The following is a 21,123-nucleotide window of genomic DNA, read 5'->3' on the forward strand; positions in this document are numbered from 1 at the left end:
TCTAGCATCTATCTAGTAAAAGCACAGAATCATTTTCAGAGTGAGCCACAGGGAGAATGCATCAGGAGGTTATGAATATGATATGAATATCTCAGTGACACTGATGAAGATGTCGGTTTGGAAAGATAACAAGATGCAAGAGCTTTTGGGTCTAAGTGTGTGCTGCTCCACCACTCGCCTGAACGCCTCTGAGGTCCTCATCTTGTTGACGTCTGAGCGGAGAACTTCCTGCTGAGTTCTTCATATGTGAAAGATAAACTTCTGGACAAACTCTGGAGTGTTTTAAGTTGTTTCATATTATCATTCATTGGGTGGAAGCTGGAGCATCTGGAGGAAACCATCTCAGACATGGGGAGAACACGCCAATACGGGATCCACCTTGATCAGCGATGGAATGATAATGTGGACTTGAAACTAACTTACATGTTCAGACTGTACACGTGTCGCGGTGTCATACATGTGCATGTAATCACAGCAGTATCATGATGAGAGGCTCATTCAGTCGCCAGGGGGACGGAGCTGTTTCCTCTCTGACGTCTCTGTCACCGAGTTTTCGTATCGACTTCAAAAGACGAAGAGGGACTCGTTAAATGAATGCACGAGGCTGAGAATCAGTCAGGGCAGAGCAAATATCTTTTTAAAATGTAAGATACTGGATTTACACCGGCTTAAATACCACCCAGCCCTTGTGTGGACAGATTAGAGTTAATGCCAGTGTTAGCAGTTGGTTGGAATGACGGGCAGGAAGGGAGAATAGACAGAGTCTGGAATAAAACAAAGTGCAGCCAGAGCCGGTGACTAGCTATCGAACGTCAGCCTCCAGGTGACCTTTGGCTCAGTGATCCCTCCTCCCATTTCTCCTACGCACATCTCCACAGCCAGGCCACCCTCTCTCTCTCCCTTACTCCTCCCTGACCCTCTCTCTCTCTCTCTCTCTCTCTCTCTCTCTCTCTCTCTCTCTCTCTCTCTCTCTCTCTCTCTCTGTCTCTCACCCTCTCTCTTCTACCCTGGCCAGAGACCTTTGAATGGTTGAGTGGGCTGCAGAGAGCACAGTAGATCGTGGTTATGTATTCCGCCAGAGGGGCTGGAGTGTTACTGCCTTAAAAACACCCTGGTTCCATCCAGTGCCGGGGAAAAGGAGACAGATGAGGCCAAGATTCCAATTATTTTCTCTATCTGTTGACCTCAGTTCACTTTATCACTGCTGAACAATGTGTTGCCTCCCTCTCCACATGCCCTACAGGAAAGGATGTACTATCGTATACTCTGCAGTTGGCAATGCACAGAGCTGTGCTTTTATTGTGATGCGCTTAGATATAAAAGAAAGAAATGAATAATGTTGTTTGGAGTCCGTGGCGTGATGGCTGCATATACAATATATATTAAAACTATAGTTTGTTGCATTTATTAAATTATGGAACGACGAGGAGAAGAGGAGTACAAAATAAATTGGCATGTGTAGGCCTCCTTTGAAATAAATAACTCTAGCTTTTCTCCAGCTTGTTACTTTTCAGCAGATGCTTTGCTCTGGAATTGTCTTTCAACATAAAATTTGTTGTTGTTTGCTAATTCCTCGCCACACATCAAGCATACAGGTAAACCTGCATCGTTGGCAGTGAAAGCAAATGAATCTGTCCATGCAGAATTAAACTCTCTATTTTCCTCCCAGACTTTTCTTTTTGGGGATTTATCCCCGATTAGTTTACTGAGTCCGGGGGTCGGAAACTCTAGATTAGCAACCTGCAGGGAAGAGCTCTGGGACATGGACTAAATAGGATGTGAGGCATATTTAAGCTGCCCAAATATAATTCACCTTAAGGTCATGAATACACATAAACACCTCACAATCTATATCCAAGAGTAAAGTAAATAAAGAGATCAGTCCCTCCTTCCAGCTCTACCGTCACACTCGCCTCGCACCATGCTGGCAAAACACAATTGGTGCATTCGGCACAAAATGAGTTTGCATCGATCCCCCCCCGGCTTCCTCCGCAGCCGCAGACCATCAGGTAGGAGGTGTGGTCGTCTGCAGCTTCGATGATGTTTACCTCTAATTAAGTTTCTTCCCCAGAGAGAGAGAGAGAGAGAGAGAGAGAGAGAGAGAGAGAGAGAGAGAGAGAGAGAGAGAGAGAGAATATATAAACCTCTCTGAGCCGAGTGCTGTGCTGCGATCAATCCTTACCCCCCCTTCCCTCCAGAGCTGAGCTGCAGAGGATAGATGGAAGACCGGTCTCTCATCTGGTAAAACTGGAGAGGAGTAGTAAAAGAGCCATAGCTCAATCGCTACCTGAGGAAACAGAGGAGCGATGCCTCCATCCTCCGTCTCCTCCAGTGTTTTCCAGCGAAGCCTCCACAGCAATTTACTCTAGAAGAGGCTTCCTCCCCAATAAAGAGGCCAATAATACTAATGACAGACAATGAGGATTTTTGTTTAATTCCAGTTATTAGGGGGGTGAGCTCCCTGCAGAGTTCACGTTGTTCCCAGTGAGTTTCAGTTAAAATCCCACTTGAGCAAAGGGCTTTATAATGGATCAGCTGGAAACTTTGGGTTGTTTTGGAGTTGGAGAATAAAGAAAAGTGTCTGAGCCTTTTCCCTGACGACAGAACCACATGTTCCAGGGACTCGGGCCGACACTGCATGATCTGTTTAGTGTTTGTGTGCAACTCGTCCACGTCAGTGTCTCACAAAGGTGATTTGTCTCACGCACTTTCTTTTGTTGGTTCTCCTTTAGGTGTGTAAGGTATTGAACAGCACGAGCATGAGCTGCCTGGCCCCGTCCCTGACCACAGAACACCTCCCGGGTCTGGAGACGGTGAAGCACGCCGACGAGTTCGGCTTCATCTTCAACAACGTCCAGGCGCTGCTGGTGTACAACAACACCAACCTCCTCTACTACCCCAACCCGTACTTCGAGCCGCTCAGCTCCTCGGGAGTCTTGGATCAGAAACCTGGCTCGCCTATCATTCTCAAGGTAAAATCCACCGAAGCCAGACTGTCCAGATAACACCATGTACCCACAAATCAACGTGCACTAAGTGTCTTAACCCTCAGCTATAACAAAATAAAAAATGTGTTTGACACTCAATACAGTTTCACAACGTTAGGGGTACATCCTATCCTATTACAGTGTATTCCGGTGACATATTTGCTTTAGGGGGTTTTAGAATTGTAGGATTCACACCCGTCTGTCCATCCCCACACGCCCACAGGGCAGAAACCTGGTTCCCCAAGCACCGGGAGGGGTGAAGCTTAACTACACGGTGCTGATTGGAGAGACTCCCTGCTCGGTCACCGTGTCTGAGAGCCAGCTGCTGTGTGAGCCGCCCAACCTCACCGGGCAATACAAAGTCATGGTGAGTACATGTGTGTGTCTTCGTTAGCCTCCACCTGCCTAAACTGATCTCCCAACCCACAGTGTTTTTGATTTATTAGTCAATAGCTGTGGCCTTTAAACGTTATTTTGCAATGATTCATCATTCATTCAGATACAGGGAGGGGGTCAGAGGGAGAACTGCTTCAGTCAGCCTAGAGCTATCGAAATGTTTGCACTCAGATCAATTTCAATTTCTCAAGACAGTATTTACCTCTGTTTTCATAAGACTTTGCTGTGTATTAATTATCATTTGACTGATCTTGCAACCACTGATTATAATTTGTTCAAATGTGAGTAAATTATGCGTCTAACCTTTTGTGTTTTAGGATTTGTCTACAGTCTGTGCAGGAAGGTGTGCTCGTAGATGAGTTGTGATTAAGCGTGTGTGTTTTCCTCCCACAGGTTCAAGTAGGTGGTCTCCACGTTTCCCCCGGCGCGGTCAACATCATGTCCGACAGCCTGCTCACCCTCCCCGCCATCGTCAGCATCGCCGCCGGCGGAGGCCTCCTCCTCATCATCGTCATCCTCGTCCTCATCGCCTACAAGCGGAAGTCGCGTGAGAACGACCTCACCCTGAAGCGCCTGCAGATGCAGATGGACAACCTGGAGTCTCGGGTTGCTCTGGAGTGCAAAGAAGGTGAGAACTGCAGAGTCAGAGCTCAGCAGAGCGAGTGGGAAACTGGAGCGGCGGACTGGTTTCACTGGGCATGATCACGGGTCTGTTTCGCTTGGAATCTTCATTTGCCTCATAGTAATTTTACGAGGCTGCTCTCTGGATGCATCTCTCTCGTACAGGCTGTAATCATTTAAAAGAAAAAGATAAAGTGTATCTGTGCATCTAGTACAGTAAGTAAATAACTGGTTGTCTGTGTTTGTTGAATAATTCAGTGGAAATATCTCTAAATCTGGGGCAGTGAGTCATCCGGCTTTTATTCCACGACACTCAGATCCGGACCGTTAGCCCCGTGTGTGACCTGTGTGGTCACGGAGCAAATTCTGGCAGTTCATCCTGCTTCCTAGTTTGCATGCTGTACACACAGACTTGCACACAAGCTGATGCATGAATACCGAGTTTCTCTTTAGAGAAAAGTAACTTTCCTCCCGGCGAGAGGAACATTATGTTTAATACATTTTATTCATGTTTTAAATGGACGGATAATTCCACGTTTATGTTTTTTAGGAGATGTGTGTTTCCGTTCTTCTGTAGTTGTGTGTTTTCTGTGTGCAGCTGTGTTTTAGCCACTGCAACACACAGCTGCTTTGAAACAGCTGTGTGTTGCAGGGACCCCAGATAACCTCAGGCCGACCTGCAGCCGCTCCTGCAAACAGCAGTTCAACCAGACAACAAGCTCTGTGGTTCCAACCTTCAGCTCTACACGAGTTCTTTCAAATAAACACAACCAATTGGCCCCTGATGTCATCATGGGGGTCATTAAAGCCAATCAGTGAGACGGTTTATATTCAACCGCGTTCGGGATGTTTCATCATCCAGAGAGGACCTTATTACTCATCCCCTCCAGCTACCCCGGAGTCGCTCATCCACTTTTATTAAGCAGAGGAGAAAACAGCCTATTGCAGCAGAGTTCCTGAGCGGTGGAGTGACAGACGGTTACACAGACAGACAGAGGAGGAAAACAGGGGGAGTCAGTCCTACACAGGCAGAAGACGGAAAAGGAGAAGATCCATGTTTTAACCATCAGCAGTGACCAGGAGTGTGTGCTGCCCTGCGGGGGGGGGTTTGGAGGAGGGTGTTATGGGGACCACCGCTGCTCCTGTGATAGGCTGGGGGGGGGCGGGGCTCCCCAAGGGCAGCAAGGCAGAGCAACTGAGCCGTGAGGCCGAACACGAGCCCGGCAGGATGGAGCCAATTAACCAGTGCTCACCTGCAGCCTCACGCTGGGTCCACACACACTCTTCTGGGCCTCGGCTCCGGCTAATTTACTGGTCGGTAGATAAAAATGAGTGACGAGGGGTTGTGCATGTGTGTGTGTGTGTGTGTGTGTGTTGTGTATGAGGAAGAGCGAGCTGTGTGTTTTTTCAGGCAGAGATGTGAAACATGGAGTTTCTCTGACATCTTGAGCTCTAACTGTCGACTTCATTATAAAGGCAGTGAAGACCGTGAAGGCTGCTTCACATTCGGTCCTCTGGGATTAGAGAAGAGTGTTATATATGTGCTGTATGTCTCAAGTATAAACCGATCTGTTGTCTTTGTTTTTTCTTTCCTCTCAGCTTTTGCCGAGCTACAGACGGACATCAACGAGCTGACCAGCGACCTGGACCGAGCTGGAATCCCCCATCTGGACTACAGGACGTACGCCATGAGGGTCCTCTTCCCCGGCATCGAGGATCATCCCGTCCTCAGAGAACTGGAGGTAGTGAGAGACAGAGACCAGGAGAGGGAGAGACCGGGGGGGAAGATGAATGAGACACACATAGGCAGCAAATGCATTAAGAAAGGGCAAGAGAAAGTCAAACTGAGTTAAAAGAAGAAGGAGTGGTTGTGTGTTTGTCTTCACCTGTCGCCCACAGCAGAACCTCTATAAGCAGTAAAGTGCTTGCGGGGGGGAAATGATTGCACTTATCCTTTCCACCCTCGGGTCCCACACACATGCACACATATAGCCGATCATGCTGGGCAACACACGCATGTCAATCTCACCTGCAGGCTCGCTCATGGAAAACAGGGTCCAGGCACATGGCTATTTCATCCATCAGTGGCTCTGGGGTATGAGAGTAATGAATTGAATAATTCCCGGTCTTCAGTCCCATCATCGGAGGTCTGGAATCGTGGTGATAGAGGGCCAGTTCTCTATTTGTAGATTGTGTGTGAGGGAGGGTGGGATTCAGTATTGGGTGGTGGGATTCAGATCAGACTGTCCCTGTAAAGGCTGCTGCACACTAGAGGATGATCCACCGATTTGAGACTAATGCACCTAAAAGTGTTCTCCCACTTCCACAGTGATGTTCAGGAAGTTACAGAAGCGAGACATTCTGAGTTTGACAAGTTTTCATATCAAATAAGGTCAAGTCGAGTAATTTCTCACATTTCCCCAGGGCTGTTCAGTCTGTGCAGGATGCAACGCCCTCTGTCCTCAAACCCTGGATGAGATATCCAAACTTTTTTAGGGGGTAAAAAGTAAAAGAAAGTGAGTTTCGTCACTCAGGGATTGTCTTACACTGGAAAGTAATTTGACATGTGGGTTAGAAAGTGAAATGGCAGCTAACTCGGGCTACAATGCTTCTTAACAGACCTGGGTCAATAATTGATTTAAGCTCCTCTCGGTTACCCTCCATGAGTGGGAACGTCTGTCTGCCCGAACTGAAACATGACCGAGGGTTTTGGTCCCTTTGGAAAAATCGTTGTTTGGTGTGAGACAAGGTCAGGATGGAAGCTGAGGAACAACAAAACTCATCGCTATTCACAGTCTGAATAAAAGTTTGAGTGCTGGAAGATGTTCAGCCCTGACATGTCTCCCCCCTCGTCCATCCAGGTGTCGGGTAACGGCCAGCAGAATGTGGAGAAGGCCTTGAAGCTGTTCGGCCAGCTCATCAACAACAAGCTGTTCCTGCTCACCTTCATCCGCACGCTGGAAATGCAGCGTTCCTTTTCCATGAGGGACCGAGGCAACGTGGCCTCCCTCATCATGACGGCCCTGCAGGGGCGCCTGGAGTACGCCACCGACGTCCTGAAGCACCTGCTGTCGGACCTCATCGACCGCAACCTGGAGAGCAAGAACCACCCCAAGCTGCTGCTGCGGAGGTAACACGCCGCCGGTCGAGACCCAGCGGGACCATCGTGTCCTCTAGCGAAACAAGGGTTTGGGAGTTTCCTGCTTTCGTTTAAAGTAATTTATCCAAACTGTTAATTAAGTTCTGTGAATTAGATTTGAAGTGAATATCATCCCCCGAAAGCTTCCGACAAAATCAACAAAGAAAAGCCTATTAATGCGTTGGTTAATAATTTAATACAGACAACAGGAAGATTTTAAATAATCAAATTAAAAAAAGATTTACATAAACTAATAAAAACAAAAGCCTCTTTAAAATGAAACATGTTCATTAAGAGGAATTCGCCTTAATCCTCAGGAAACACTGTGATTTAATTTCAGGTGTTTGATTTGATTAAAAGAAGAAGAAGAATATTTCACTGTATATTTGTAGATAAGTGATCTCGTGCCCTGAGGATATTTATGGAGATATTAAAAACACATCTCTCATTTAAATACATATGAGGAGGGATTTTTCGAGCTGTATGTTCTTGGTTCTTTCTCTTGTGGGCGGATGAGTTCTGATTCTCTCCTGCTCCGCCGTGCACACACTTCTCAGAAAAGGCTTGTAATGAGCGCCACGGCAAAATCTACAGTCGGCTGAGATAAACGCTGCTCGCCCTCTCCACGTCGGGAGGAACATCTGAATCCTCTCTGAAACTCCACTTTCTCTCTCTCTCTCTCAGTCTGTCGCCCCCCCCCCCCCCCCCCCCCCCCCTCCCCCTCCTCCGCTCTCTCTCTCTCATTGCCGATGTCAGTCTCACTTATCCTCCAGGCTCAGGCACCTTATGAAACATTCAGAGGTCGGTTTGACTTAACTTTCTCTTTTTTCTTTTCTCTCCCTCCGTCTCTGTGTCTCCAGTGAACATTGTTTTCCCGGGGAGTTGGGATAATGTGTTAAAACTTTAAACACCTGCTAAGTCCCGGCCCGGGTTTTCCTCGGCTGCCGCGGCTGAAAAGAGAAAACAGAACGCACAAAGCGCGGCCACCGTGAACAGGCGTTCTGAAAGCCCCCGCTCTCTGCGTGGCTGTTGGATTATGTTTACATGACTAGTAAGCAGATTCAGTGAGAGCAGGCGGCTGCTACACTTTACACTTTCAAAACAACGCCTTTCTTTCTGATGGTAACGCTCCCTCAGTGTCTGAAGAAAAGACGCATTAATAGTCTCAGGGTAAACAACAACAGATAGAGCTGGAGGATGGACAGACAGAGAAGTGGACTGAGGTGACGCAGCCTCACCAGGACCTGGATTAAGTTGCTATCTCAAATGTTTTCATTTCCCCTTTCCTTATTAGTAACGCCGTCCCGTGATCCCGGGTACAGGGCCAAATGTCCGATAGCTATTTTACATTTCACTCCTCGTTTTTTCTGGAGGAGTTCGAGGGATTATTGATTCGACATGGCGCTTTGCCGTTGTCCTCTTCCTCCTCGTCTAAGCCAGAGTCGACCAGCTGACTCGCACACGTGCTCACATCTGTGATGAAAGTCAAACTGAACACGTCTCTGAGCGGTTCTTGTGTTTGTGCAGGGCGCAGGGCGAGGCGGCCGCTTTGCCGCCATGTTCCCGCTCAGTTGTCTTCTCTATTGGCTCCCCTCAGTCTAATATCTCATGTAATAGCCATTGCTGTTATGTTGGCTGAGAACCCCCCTCTGTTTTCTGGTGTTAATGAATACTGCTTACAATGAGGTTATGATTTCCAAATACGTCTGTGCATGTGGACGCTGGTTCACTTATTAAAAGCTGTGCTGGGTATACTGGGATCCGGTGTCCTCTGAGTAGATAAGTAGAAGCAGCGGTCACTCTCACTGTTGTTCTGGATGAATTATTGGTGAGCTCACAGTCCCCGGGCAAAGTTTACATGGCTGCAGGAGAGAGCCAACATACATCGAGGTCCTCCGGGTCACCCAACCTACTTCCTGTCCTCATTTATATTACAGTGGGTAGAGCGTGTCCCAGCAAAGAGCTTCGCCGTCTCTTCGGCTGTTTGAATGAATGAGTCTCTCTAGAGGGGAACACGTCCACGAGCGGCAGCGTCCTCGACCCTCGAAGAGGAAACCACACTCGCACAAGCATTACAGTCAAAGATACAGAAATAGTTCCATCTGTCATGGTGCCGTAGCATGTTATCCTCACGCTCCCTGCGCGGCACGTTGAAGACATCAATGTTTAATGTGTACGATCCAAATGACTGTTTAGTAAAGGATAGTCCACATCTGCACAAAAGATAGAGAGGTAGATAATATGCATGGATGGAAAAATCACTATATATCTGCTTAAGACATATGGGATTTGTAGCTGTTCTCACATTTTTCAGTATTTACAAAACGAGTTGGTATTCGTAAGGGTTATAGTGTGTAGGATTTAGTGGCATCTAGTGGTGATGTTGCAGATGGCAACCGACTGAATACACCCTTGCCTTACACCTCGTTTAGGTGTGGAGAGGAATCTACATGAAGGCAGGAATGGTCATCTCTAGATCCAGTACTTGGTTTGTCCTCACCAGGCTTCAGTAGAAACATGGAGGCTCAACATGGAAGCCTCCGTGGAAGAGGACCTGCTCTGGATGTAGATATAACGGCTCATTCTAAAGAAACAAAAACACTAAAATATTTTATTATTATTGTTCTATGATATGTCTTATAATATGGAACTAGTAATACGGGCTGCCCTTGTTGATTTTGGGTGTTTTATGGTGTGAAACATGGAACACTATCTAATATCGAATGTACACTACAAACAACTCAACCTTCCCTGCCATGAAAACTCTACACTGTACCTTTAAATCATTCCTGTATGCAGCAGTGTGTTTGTGTGTGTGTGTGTGTGTGTGTTTGTGTGTGTGCTATATATTGTTAAGTGTGTATAAAAGAGTATAGATACATATGGAAGTTATGGCTCTTCCAGCAAAGTCCCCTTAATTATTGATTCCCGTTCCTGCGGTGAGTTCCAGTGACAAGATGAAGAACCATCACTAACCACATTGCAGAGGGATGGGGGAAGACAGGAGGGAGGACGAGTGTGGGGGGGGGGATGAAGGGAAACATTGAGTATGTGCGTCGGAGTGGGATTCAGCGATTGGAGCTGCAGCCAGACAACCAGTAAACATATTAATCTGGCAAATTAGTCGGAGGCTGTGGAGGCTTTCCACAGAGAGATGTTCAGGTTCCGTGGGCAGCACATTAACGACGTGTGAACTTCTCCTGATGAACGCTCGGTCTCCGCCTCCTGCTCAACAGCTCTGTCTGCCGCCAACACACCTTCCCCTCTGTATTCCTCTCACACACACACACTCTCTCTCTCTCTCTCTCTCTCTCACTCTCTCTCTCTCTCTCTCACTCTCTCTCTCTCTCACTGGGCAGATTATCTCCTGATAAAAGTTCTTTCATATTTTTACTGTTAAATTGCTGATGTGCTATCTATCTATACTTTATTGAGACTGATAATATTAGATTAACTTATTTCACTCACACTGACACTAAACCGTTTATACAGAATCCGAAAAAAATATAGATGATGCCTGAATAATTTCAGATTTTTGATAAAGAAAACTGTGAGTAATGAGTTTTCAGGGTCAAAGGTGGACTTGGTGAAATGGCTGTTAAAACAACATCCCTCTTCTTGGCTCCTGTTGAGCGTGGGCCAGGATCTGATGGGAACATTGACCAACAGTAGATTCCTCTCGCGGCGCCTTATATGTTTACAGTCGGGAGAAAGTTTCCATCCATTTGAATTTCAGCTCCTCTCCTGTAAAGAAGTGGAACTGGGCTGGAGTGGTGGATCCCAGAATGAGGAAACAGACTGATTGAATGCAAAAGAGCCTCGTGGCAGATTGAAGACGATGGAAAACAAATCGATGGAACTTATTTGAGGAACCGGACGCACACAGTGGGCTTGTGTCATTGGCTGAGAGTAACAGTGGGCTGGTTGTGTTTGAATGCCAGAGGACAGTTTGTGTGTGTTACACTGGATCCCATTTTAAACATCCGTCATTCAAAGTCAAACAAATCTGAGCGTTTGCCTCCATGTGGCAAAGATATAATATCACCAATCAGCTCCTGGGATCCGTGCTCCTCTGAGGCGCCACAGTTCAAAGCAGCTCTGCCCCCCCCCCCCCCCCCCCCCTTTGTATCTAAAGATGTGAGACGCTCTCTTTCTCTGGGTGTGGAGAAGATCGTTGCTCGCAGACACTAACATTCCCCTTGAAGCTTTTCTGTGAGCTCTGACAATGTGTTTGATTTCCTCACTCTCCAGCGCACTAAGTGGAACTGATGCTGCACCTCCCCGTGTTTGGATTGTATTTTTTCCGCCATTAGCAGAATACATTCTTGCGCTCGCCCCCTCGGCCTGGGCTCGACCCGTCCGCTCAACTCACCGCATTGTCCATTATGACTTGAACTCTCACGGTGTCCCCCTAGAATAGCTCGCCACTTCTTTTTGGACATTAAACTCCATTTCTCCGTCCTCTCTATTATCTCCTCGAGTGTTTAGCCACAGCCGTTCTCCTCACCCGGTTTCTCTCTCTCTTCCCTCCTCTTCATAATGTTCTTTTAATGGAATCACAGAACATTGCTTCTATCACCTTGAGACTTTTCAATCTTGTGTTATTTTTCTCCTCAGCGTTTAGTAATGAGATTTCCGCCCATGCAGAGCAATGGAGTACAGCATTATTAAGAGAGCCAGTATTGTGTTTGGCATTTGTTTCATTGAAAGACATTCCGCCGCCTGCTAATCCCCCCCCCCCCTCCTCCATCCCAGCTGCCATTAGGAGACCAGAAACCGGGGGGGGGGGGGATGCAAGGCCCCCTCTTAAACATTATGTGGGATAATGAAATCCTGATGTTCATTAATGGAACTCAATTAATTGAAAGAGGGAAGTGGAGGCAGATTAGGAGGAGGACAAGAAGGAAAGGAGAAGGAGGAGAAGAAAGTGCATTGAAGATATTAAGGGGGAGTCGCACAAAAGCTTTATTTGACTTCCTTCTTCGGGACTTGCTGAGCTTATTAAAATGCTTAATAGGTTCCATTAACTTCTAACACACTCAATACTCATACGAGCTGGGGGGGGGACGTGATAAGCAGGGTAGGGGGGCAATTACACAGGGATTTGGGATGTTGTCAAAAGAAGATCTACAATATATTTTTTTTTGTCAGCCTCAGGCACTCGCAGCAGCTCCTTGTTGTGTTTTTGAATGAAGACTTTTTGTTGTGCTGCAGCGTCTGTGTGTTTGTGTGTGTGTCTCCCTTTCTCTGAGCATGTAAACCCTCTCCTGTTTGTTTGTATATGTCGGGATGACAAAGGCGAAGGGAGAGGAAGCCGCTACACAGGCTCAGGAGCGTGCACCTCCTCAGATTTGGGCTTTTCAGCTGCGTGTTTACTCTCTCATGCTGCAGCTGAAACTGGGTGAACTAATCTACACCCCCCCCCCCCCCCGCCTCGCTGGCACGTTACTCTCTCCATCCTCTCAGCGAGCTGCCAACAGTCTGGCCGGCGGTCTCATTCACAGAGGAGCTGCCTCCAGGCGTGAGCGACAACATCACAACACGTCACTCAAAGCAGAACACAACCTCTCTCCTCCACTGTCCTGCAGCTGAAGGGCAAAGTCCTGCATTTGCATGTGAAAGACAGAAAAGGATTGTCTCATTCTTAAATGTCTCATTCGAGTGACCAGCTCTTTTTTCTAGTCTCTAGTCTCTGCAACTAAAACGTTTGCTGTTGTGACCGTTCTCCGGCTCACACTATTCTTCCGGGGTTCTGCTCCGGTCCCAGACTCTTACTCATTCCCCTCAAACACGACTTAACGCAATTATCTCCATAATAGTCATAATCTCCCTCATGGTCCATTCAGAGTCTGAATAGGTATAATCATCCCCTGTACTATTTAGCTGTGAGGAGACGGAAGCCTTCCAGCTTGTCTTTAATACCTGGCAGCTTCAATTCCTTCTAATCCTTAGTTCAGCACCGTGCACTGTGAGGCCCCTCCATCATATCCACCAGAGTAATCACTGTAATTTCCTGCCACATTAACAGGGTCATTTCTTTTTTTTTTCTATTCAAGGCATTTCTATTCAAATAGGCGACGCTGATGTACAAGCTGATGGGGGGGGGGGTACTCATCTGCGGTCAGGTGACAATCAGAAGCTGATTCTAACAAGGCATGTTAACTTGTGATGAGTGAGCAGCTACGTTGGGAGCTAGTGGGAGAAATGACAGATAATGGTGTGGACCGAAAACGGACTGGTGGAAAAATCAATATCCCATACAAACCAGTTTCAGTCTCAGTGCCTGTACAGGTTCTGTTTTCACTCCTCTCTGATTGTTTGTTGTTTGGTTTGATAGATAGATAGATAGTTAGTTAGTTAGTTAGTTAGTTAGTTAGTTAGTTAGTTAGTTAGTTAGTTAGTTAGTTAGTTAGTTAGTTAGTTAGTTAGTTAGTTAGTTAGTTAGTTAGTTAGTTAGTTAGTTAGTTAGATAGATAGTTAGATAGATGGTCAGGTAGACAGATAGACAGACATACAGACAGACAGACCGAGATAGATAGATAGATAGATAGATAGATAGATAGATAGATAGATAGATAGATAGATAGATAGATAGATAGATAGATAGATAGATAGATAGTCAGTTTCGATGTTAATAATTGATGGATCTTGATGAGGAGACCTTTCATTCTTTATTATTTGCAGATGTGACTTGTTTTGTTGGCCTGGTTGATTTAAGGGGACTGTCAGCCGCTCTACCGAGTGCCGCTCTACTTGATTCTGTTGTCATGCAGTATGGAGGACCATACATGACATAAGTAAAAATAAATAAATAAATAAATGTATAAATAAATACAGAAATAAATAAATAAATGAATAAATAAAAATGGAAATAAATAAATAAATACAGAAATAAATAAATAAATATGTTAATACCAAAAGAAATGTCAAAAGAAATGTCTTAAATATATTTTAACATTTATTTTTTCCCTGATACATTTCCTTTGCATTTGCAGTGTCCTTATGCTAATGAGAAAGGCGGGCCTAACCGCAGTCTCATGCAGGATTGGTCACAGGAGTGTAATGATCCAGCCCTACTACTTCTGCCTTTCAACGCTGGTGTCCAGTAGCTGTTTGCAGCGTTGAGCCAGTTCACACTTAAAATGAACTAGTTCAAGTTCAGAGGGTTAGTTAAGGTTATATTTTATTGGGATGATTTAGCTGTCAGTAGTCCTGACTGTGAGCGTCACGTCTCGTGTTCTACTGAGCACAATGAGCGAGCCGAGAGGAGGAGGAGGAAACAGAAACTCCAGCTCGGTACAAACCACCTGCAGCCTCTGCTCTGATCATGAAGCCGCTGATCTATGAGTAGATGTGACCAGAGAAACTCTGTGTTTTCACTGTTTCCACTGTTCCACAGAGTCACTAACTGGCTGTTACACGGTGAAGAGCTCAATCTCAGTCACTGCCCGTGTCTCTGAGCGAGTGTGTGACGGAGCGCAGGGGCTGTGTGTGTGTAGCTCAGTTGACCAATCCTGCTCGAGACTGAGGTTAGGCCCGCCTTTCTCATTAGCATAAGGACACTGAAATCGAAAAATAAAAGTTAGAATAAATGTGGAAATAAATAAATAAATATGGAAATAAATGCAGAATTAAATAAATGAATGTCTTAAACTTATTACCACATTTATTTATTTATTTCCACTTTTATTCCAACTTTTATTTATTTCCACATTTATTTATTTCCACATTTCAGTGTCCTTATGCTAATGAGAAAGGCGGGCCTAACCTCAGTCTCGAGCAGGATTGGTCAACTGAGCTACACACACACACACACACACACAGCCCCTGCGCTCCGTCACACACTCGCTCAGAGACACGGGCAGTGACTGAGACCTGAGCACTTCACCGTGAAACAGCCAGTTAGTGACTCTGTGGAACAGTGGAAACAGTGGAAACACAGAGTTTCTCTGGTCACATCTGCTCAGAGATCAGCGGCTTCATGATCAGAGCAGAAGCTGCAGGTGGTTTGTACCGAGCTGGAGTTTCTGTTTCCTCCTCCTCCTCTCGGCTCGATCATTGTGCTCAGTAGAACACGAGACGTGACGCTCACAGTCAGGACTACTGACAGCTAAATCATCCCAATAAAAAATAACCTTAACTGACCCTCTGAACTTGAACTAGTTCATTTTAAGTGTGAACTGGCTCAACGCTGCAAACAGCTACTGGACACCAGCATTGAGAGGCAGAAGTAGTAGGGCTGGATCATTACACTCCTGTGACCAATCCTGCATGAGACTGCGGCTAGGCCCGCCTTTCTCATTAGCATAAGGACACTGCAAATGCAAAGGAAATGTATCAGGGAAAAAATAAATGTTAAAATATATTTAAGACATTTCTTTTGACATTTCTTTTGGTATTAACATATTTATTTATTTATTTCTGTATTTATTTATTTATTTCCATTTTTATTTATTCATTTATTTATTTATTTCTGTATTTATTTATACATTTATTTATGTATTTATTTTTACTTATGTCATGTATGGTCCTCCATAATGCAGACGCGTGCTGCAGTCAAACGGAGAAGGTGAAAGAGCGGCGAGGAGCTGTGGAGTTGATGAAGCTTGTTATTCACCTCGGGTGCTCGTCCACATGAGTTGCACAGAACTAACCCTTTCATTTGTGCTTCACGCTTGTTAACCAGTCCCACCTGGCTGTTTGTGGTTCTCTCTCTTTTATTTTTGTATACGTCTAACTTCTGCTTCTCCACTGTTCCATGATGGTGCTAATGAGGCAGACGGGGGGGGGGGGGGGGGGGGCCTCTTGTGTCTGCCGTTTCGGAGGAAGACACGAGCAGGAATCGTAAAAAAGACGTACAGGCAGCCCTCTTGTGTGCCGGGTTAGAATTGGCGGCGAGGTCATTGCACACTTGTGTAGTTTTCATGCCTAATCAAGCCCAGCAGCAAGCTGTACCTCCATGTGTGACTGACTGGGAGGGGAGAGAAGGTGAGGGAGGAAGAGGAGAGAAGCTGTCTGGCTGTGATCAGGCGTCACCCAGCACTCGTCTCTCTCTCTCTCTCTCTCACTCTCTCTCTCTCTCTCTCTCTCTCTCGCTCTCTCTCTCTCACTCTCACGACAGCTGAGGCTTGTCACAGCTGATGAAGTCCCGCCGTGTTCGACCACACATGACTACAAACACACACTCGGCTACCACTCACATTCATGCGTACACAGTCTCACACATTTCAACTTGCGCACGCTCACAAACCAGCGCTGTGCTCGGCCCACCCAGGATGCCACGATAACCTCCCTGAAGTCCTGCTCATAGCCTCATGAATTATGAAACACGTCTTTTATCTAAAACTTCTGGAGCATCAACAGGAAAGGAAAAAGAAACCCTGAGTAAAATGTGTTTTCCTGTTTTTGTGGTGTCATTTCAGAACGGAGTCGGTCGCAGAGAAGATGCTCACGAACTGGTTTGCCTTCCTTCTGCACAAATTCCTCAAGGTTGGTTCAGTAATCAACGCAAAGAGCTTGTGTGTTTATGTCCCAACACATACGAATATAACTTGTGTATCTTATTCAGCACGTTTCTATATTAAACGTGTGATCGCACAGTGTCAGATTTGAGCAGTACGTTCACTTGTAGGTGTTTTCAGTGTCATTTTTGTTTTCCAATGCGTGTGTTGAATCTGTTTGTGCTATTTGTGCTATTTGTGTGTGTTTGTTTGCAGGAGTGTGCTGGGGAGCCACTGTTCATGCTGTACTGCGCCATCAAGCAGCAGATGGAGAAAGGGCCGATTGATGCCATCACCGGAGAGGCCCGCTACTCGCTGAGTGAAGACAAACTCATCCGCCAGCAGATCGAGTACAAAACACTGGTGAGAGAAGTGTGCACGGATACAAACACACAGGCAGACACACACTCGTATGACGTAAAGCACAAGGAGCACTTGGCTCAAAAGTTGAATCGATGTCCAGCTGAAAAAACACAGAAGTCCAAATATATTATCTATTTGTATCACTGTTACTTCTTCTGCATGAAGCATTGTTAAGATGATAGCTGGTTCTGCTGTGCTCGGTTCCCTCCTGCCTGCGTGGAAGGAAAACAACTAATGATCCCACAGGCTCCAGTGTTGGTGCAACATCAGAGTTGGTGGCTGTGCAGATTGGAAAACACCAAAGACACACAAAAAACACACACTCACACAGCCAGCGTGTGACATGAAAATCCTCTGATTGCTCTGACTCGAAATTTGGCTCATTACGCACTAATACCCCGGCAGAGCTGGAAATTGGTATCCCGCCGAAGGTGTGAAATTAGATTTGGGGATGCCAGGGAAAGAGGAAATGGTTTCTTAAAGCTGGTGCTCTAAGAAAAAAGCCTCTAATGAGGGAGAAGCCTCGAGCAGGACACCTCTGCTCCCTCGTTTCCCCCAGTGATTTTATTTCCCCCCATCTGTACAATCCAGATCCTGAACTGTGTGAACCCGGACAACGAGAACAGCCCGGAGATTCCAGTGAAGGTGCTGAACTGTGACACCATCACCCAAGTGAAGGAGAAGATACTGGACGCCGTTTACAAGAACATGCCGTACTCCCAGCGGCCGCGTGCTGTGGACATGGACCTCGGTACGGCACAAACATGCACTTACACATATGAACACACACAACACACACACACACACACACACACATAGGCGCTCACAGATGCGATTGGCAGGTGCGAGATCCTTCATACCCACAGATTAATGTATCAGAGAGAGAAACCGAGCCATGTGTACAGATTATCAGAGCATCAGTGTGATACAGGCTGTGTTCCAGCCCCACTGTGCTGCTGCCAGGCTCACTGACACTGTGCTGCATCCCTCCCTGTCTGTGTGTGTGTCTGTGTGTGTGTGTGTGTGTGTGTGTGTGTGTGTGTGTGTGTCTGTGTGTGTGTGTGTGTGATGTCTGACCCAGGTAAGAGCCGACAGACGGACTCTGCAGCCTCATGCTGGGCGCCACCCCCACGCAGTCTGCCACCTCCTCTCCTCTCCTTAACTTGCCTCCCGTTGCCCCCCCCCTCACTTCACATGCCCCCCCCCCCCCGTGCTTACTGCAAATCAGCATATCATCCATCAACCCCCCCCCCCCAACCAGCCCTCTGTCCATCCCCTGTCCTCTCCCTCGTTCTCCTCTGTCCATTCCCTCACCCTGTCACTGCTGCCTTGATAAATAAATGGAGCGTGTGCGTCGGTGTGAGAGTGTGCACGTGTCAGTGTTGGGGACACGTGCAGTCTGCTTTTGTGTCTTTTTTTTTATTTTGTATTATTATAGTGTTGTTGTTCTGGCAGAGCCGAGCGGAGGTGCGTCGGTTTGCCAAGCAGAGATATCATGTGTTCCCCTGGCAGAGGCGCAGAGTAACAAGACCCAGTCAACAGAGGAGAAAACCAATGATCACACGCGGCACAAGAGCCACAATGGCCGTCCCCTTCCTCATCTGCACCTTTATTATCAGCTCATTGCCCCACACCAAGCCGTCAGCCGCCCCCCCCCCCCCCCCCCCTCCTCCAGCTCTGCTCAAAGCTGCCACTTGTTTCCCCCTGACTCCTATTTTTGCCTTTTGAAAGGAGGTGATTTTCTTTTAGATCACTTCTCGCGCCGTCTCCTCTCCTCGGCTCGTCTCTTCTTTCTGACCCTGACAGGACGACTCATGCCACGCCATCTCGAGGGCACAAGTACCAATTACACTGCGCAGCCTGCCTGCATATATATACACCATGACATTGTTCGTGTGTAATGTTTAATTAAGATGCGTGTCAGAGGTGCCGAGAGCAGTGCGAGGAAGTCGGCTGTTGGTGTCTACACGTTTGTGTAATGTGTGCAGAGAGCTCTCTCTCTCTCTCCGGGTGTGCGATGACGTTCCTCCGACTGAAAGGCAATTGAGCTTTGAAAGAAAAGTTTGTTTAGTGCCACGAGGAAGTCGCACTTATCTTAGCACAGTTCATGATTGCGCTGGAAGGTTGTGAAGCCATAAAAACCCATTACACTTTCCCCGGAATCCAGGTTTTCACATGTACTGGACAAACAAAACCATCACACCAAACTTCTCCTCTCACTCAAAGACAAACACAACTTATTTCTTGTGTTTGTGTGTGTTTGTGTCCTCAGAGTGGCGCCAGGGGCGAATGGCTCGCGTGGTGCTGCAGGATGAAGACATCACCACCAAGATAGAAAACGACTGGAAGAGACTCAACACTCTCATGCACTACCAGGTAGAACACACACCAAGGCTTTTTGTGAAAATGTTTTTCTCTTAATTAACTCTCGCACTTCACCTCTTTTCTCTGTCACGGAGAAAAGGCTCATTTCAGTTCGGCTTTTATTATGTAAATTGCCCCACACGCTGCACCTTGCCAAACTTTGATGTTTCCTGCTGTTGACTCTTAGACGGCCAATTTCCAGCTCCTCATTTGCATGCCCCCGTGTCTGGAGTGATCCAAGTGACTCGCAGAATAGAGGACAATTACCGCGCAGGTGGCAGGAGAGATGAACTCTCAACATCTCTGCCGCCACTTCTCCCTCCTCCACCCCCGGAGAGAGGAAGCTGCTCGAGTCGGGGCGGGGACGGGATCGCTCTCGTTCTCTTCCCTCTGCCCCGGTGACTTCCACGCACACAGCAGTTAGTCACGCTGTCGGACGCCTCTCCCTTTTCTCTTCAGACGTAGAAACCTCGAGTCACACCTCACAGATCGAGGGTTCGTGCCCCTTGTTAAGCAAGAAAGAGAAGTGAAGTGGAGTTTTGCATTTTTTAGGAGACCTTCTGCCTGCTGACATTTTTAAATATGAAGAAATGAGACAGAGAGCCAGTGAGATGTAGCCAGAAAAGAAAAGAGGAATGAAATGCAGAAAGAAAAAGACCGGGCGTAACGTGAAGACAGCCATCTCCACAGGTCACGATTCTCTTCCAGCTCAAGCAGCTCTCGTTAGTCAGCCATCTGCTTTGAGACGACATGGGGCTGGATGGAAGGCGACCCGGTCAAGAGCAGCGGCCGGGGACGGAGCTGCAGCTGGGGCCGGACACCGGAGCCGCGGGGCCCGGGTGACGCTGCTCCATCTTTATGCAGGAAAAAGGGAGATGAGGTCTGGCAGAGCTCAAGCTGTGACAGCGGGGGGGGCAGTGTGAACTCCTGCCCCAGCAGAGTAAGCAGAATAATTTAACAGATGCAGGAGTCGTTGGAGGGAGGGACACGTCACAGTGTCCTTCACAGGGGACTCGGCGTCACGCAGCTTCTCTCCTCCCCCCTGTCACCCTCCCTTTCTGTCCTCACCTTCACTGTCACAACTTTACCAGGTTTTCACTTTGCACTTTTGGCTTGTTTACTCATTTGGGGGCACTCTCTTGTCCTCTCCTCCCTCCCCGGCTCTGTGCACCTCTTCTTCTCTGGTCCCCGCGGTGCTTTAATCCTTGATGAAGCCGTGCAGCATGTTTGCTTCCAGACCATAATGGGCTCTTGTGTTGTTTTTTGTCCATTCCCTTGCATCGCAATCCGTCTGCCGTTGTTAGCCGCGGGGGAAACACCACAGGGCACACAACAACGCGTGTGTGGCCGCTCCACGTTATCCCTCACTCTGCGGCAGATCTGAGGGCGGCTATTGATCACGGATCTGAAGTTCCCCTGTGCAGAACGGAGAGGCCGAGCACCGCAACTTCAGAGGAGGAGATGGCGTCAGGCTGCAGGGCAACATGCAGAAGAGACAGGAAAAGAGAGAGAGACAGGCAGTGATGAGATGAGAGTGGGATGAAACGACAGAGACACTTGTGCATCATTACTGTTTTGATGAGCTGGCAGTGGCCCCACCGAGGGAGCGTCGTACGCCATGCCACCACATTGGCAGCTCCAGCAGCACATCTGGCTCTCGATCACAGCGAGGGAGCACAGCTCATTAGGCCCCAGAGCGAGGGGAAGAAGCTTGAAGGCAAAAACGCAAAAGCTGTAAAGTTGAAATATTGAA

The 21,123-nt window shown here is 47.3% G+C and overlaps 1 protein-coding gene across 1 annotated transcript in view; it reads left to right on the plus strand.

Annotated features, from left to right (window-relative positions):
• The window catches only part of plxna2 (plexin A2), a 159,298-nt gene that overhangs the window by 123,895 nt on the left and 14,280 nt on the right, over nucleotides 1–21,123 (plus strand). The window contains exons 18-26 of the mRNA XM_062391613.1: nucleotides 2,733–2,972; nucleotides 3,211–3,354; nucleotides 3,777–4,011; nucleotides 5,604–5,746; nucleotides 6,866–7,134; nucleotides 16,566–16,632; nucleotides 16,860–17,006; nucleotides 17,598–17,757; nucleotides 19,279–19,382. Of these exons, the coding sequence (XP_062247597.1) occupies nucleotides 2,733–2,972; nucleotides 3,211–3,354; nucleotides 3,777–4,011; nucleotides 5,604–5,746; nucleotides 6,866–7,134; nucleotides 16,566–16,632; nucleotides 16,860–17,006; nucleotides 17,598–17,757; nucleotides 19,279–19,382 (1,509 nt within the window). The remainder of the gene's footprint in view (nucleotides 1–2,732; nucleotides 2,973–3,210; nucleotides 3,355–3,776; nucleotides 4,012–5,603; nucleotides 5,747–6,865; nucleotides 7,135–16,565; nucleotides 16,633–16,859; nucleotides 17,007–17,597; nucleotides 17,758–19,278; nucleotides 19,383–21,123) is intronic.

The sequence above is a fragment of the Platichthys flesus genome, chromosome 7 (assembly GCF_949316205.1).
Source record: "Platichthys flesus chromosome 7, fPlaFle2.1, whole genome shotgun sequence".
In the NCBI taxonomy this organism is placed as follows: Eukaryota; Metazoa; Chordata; class Actinopteri; order Pleuronectiformes; family Pleuronectidae; genus Platichthys; species Platichthys flesus.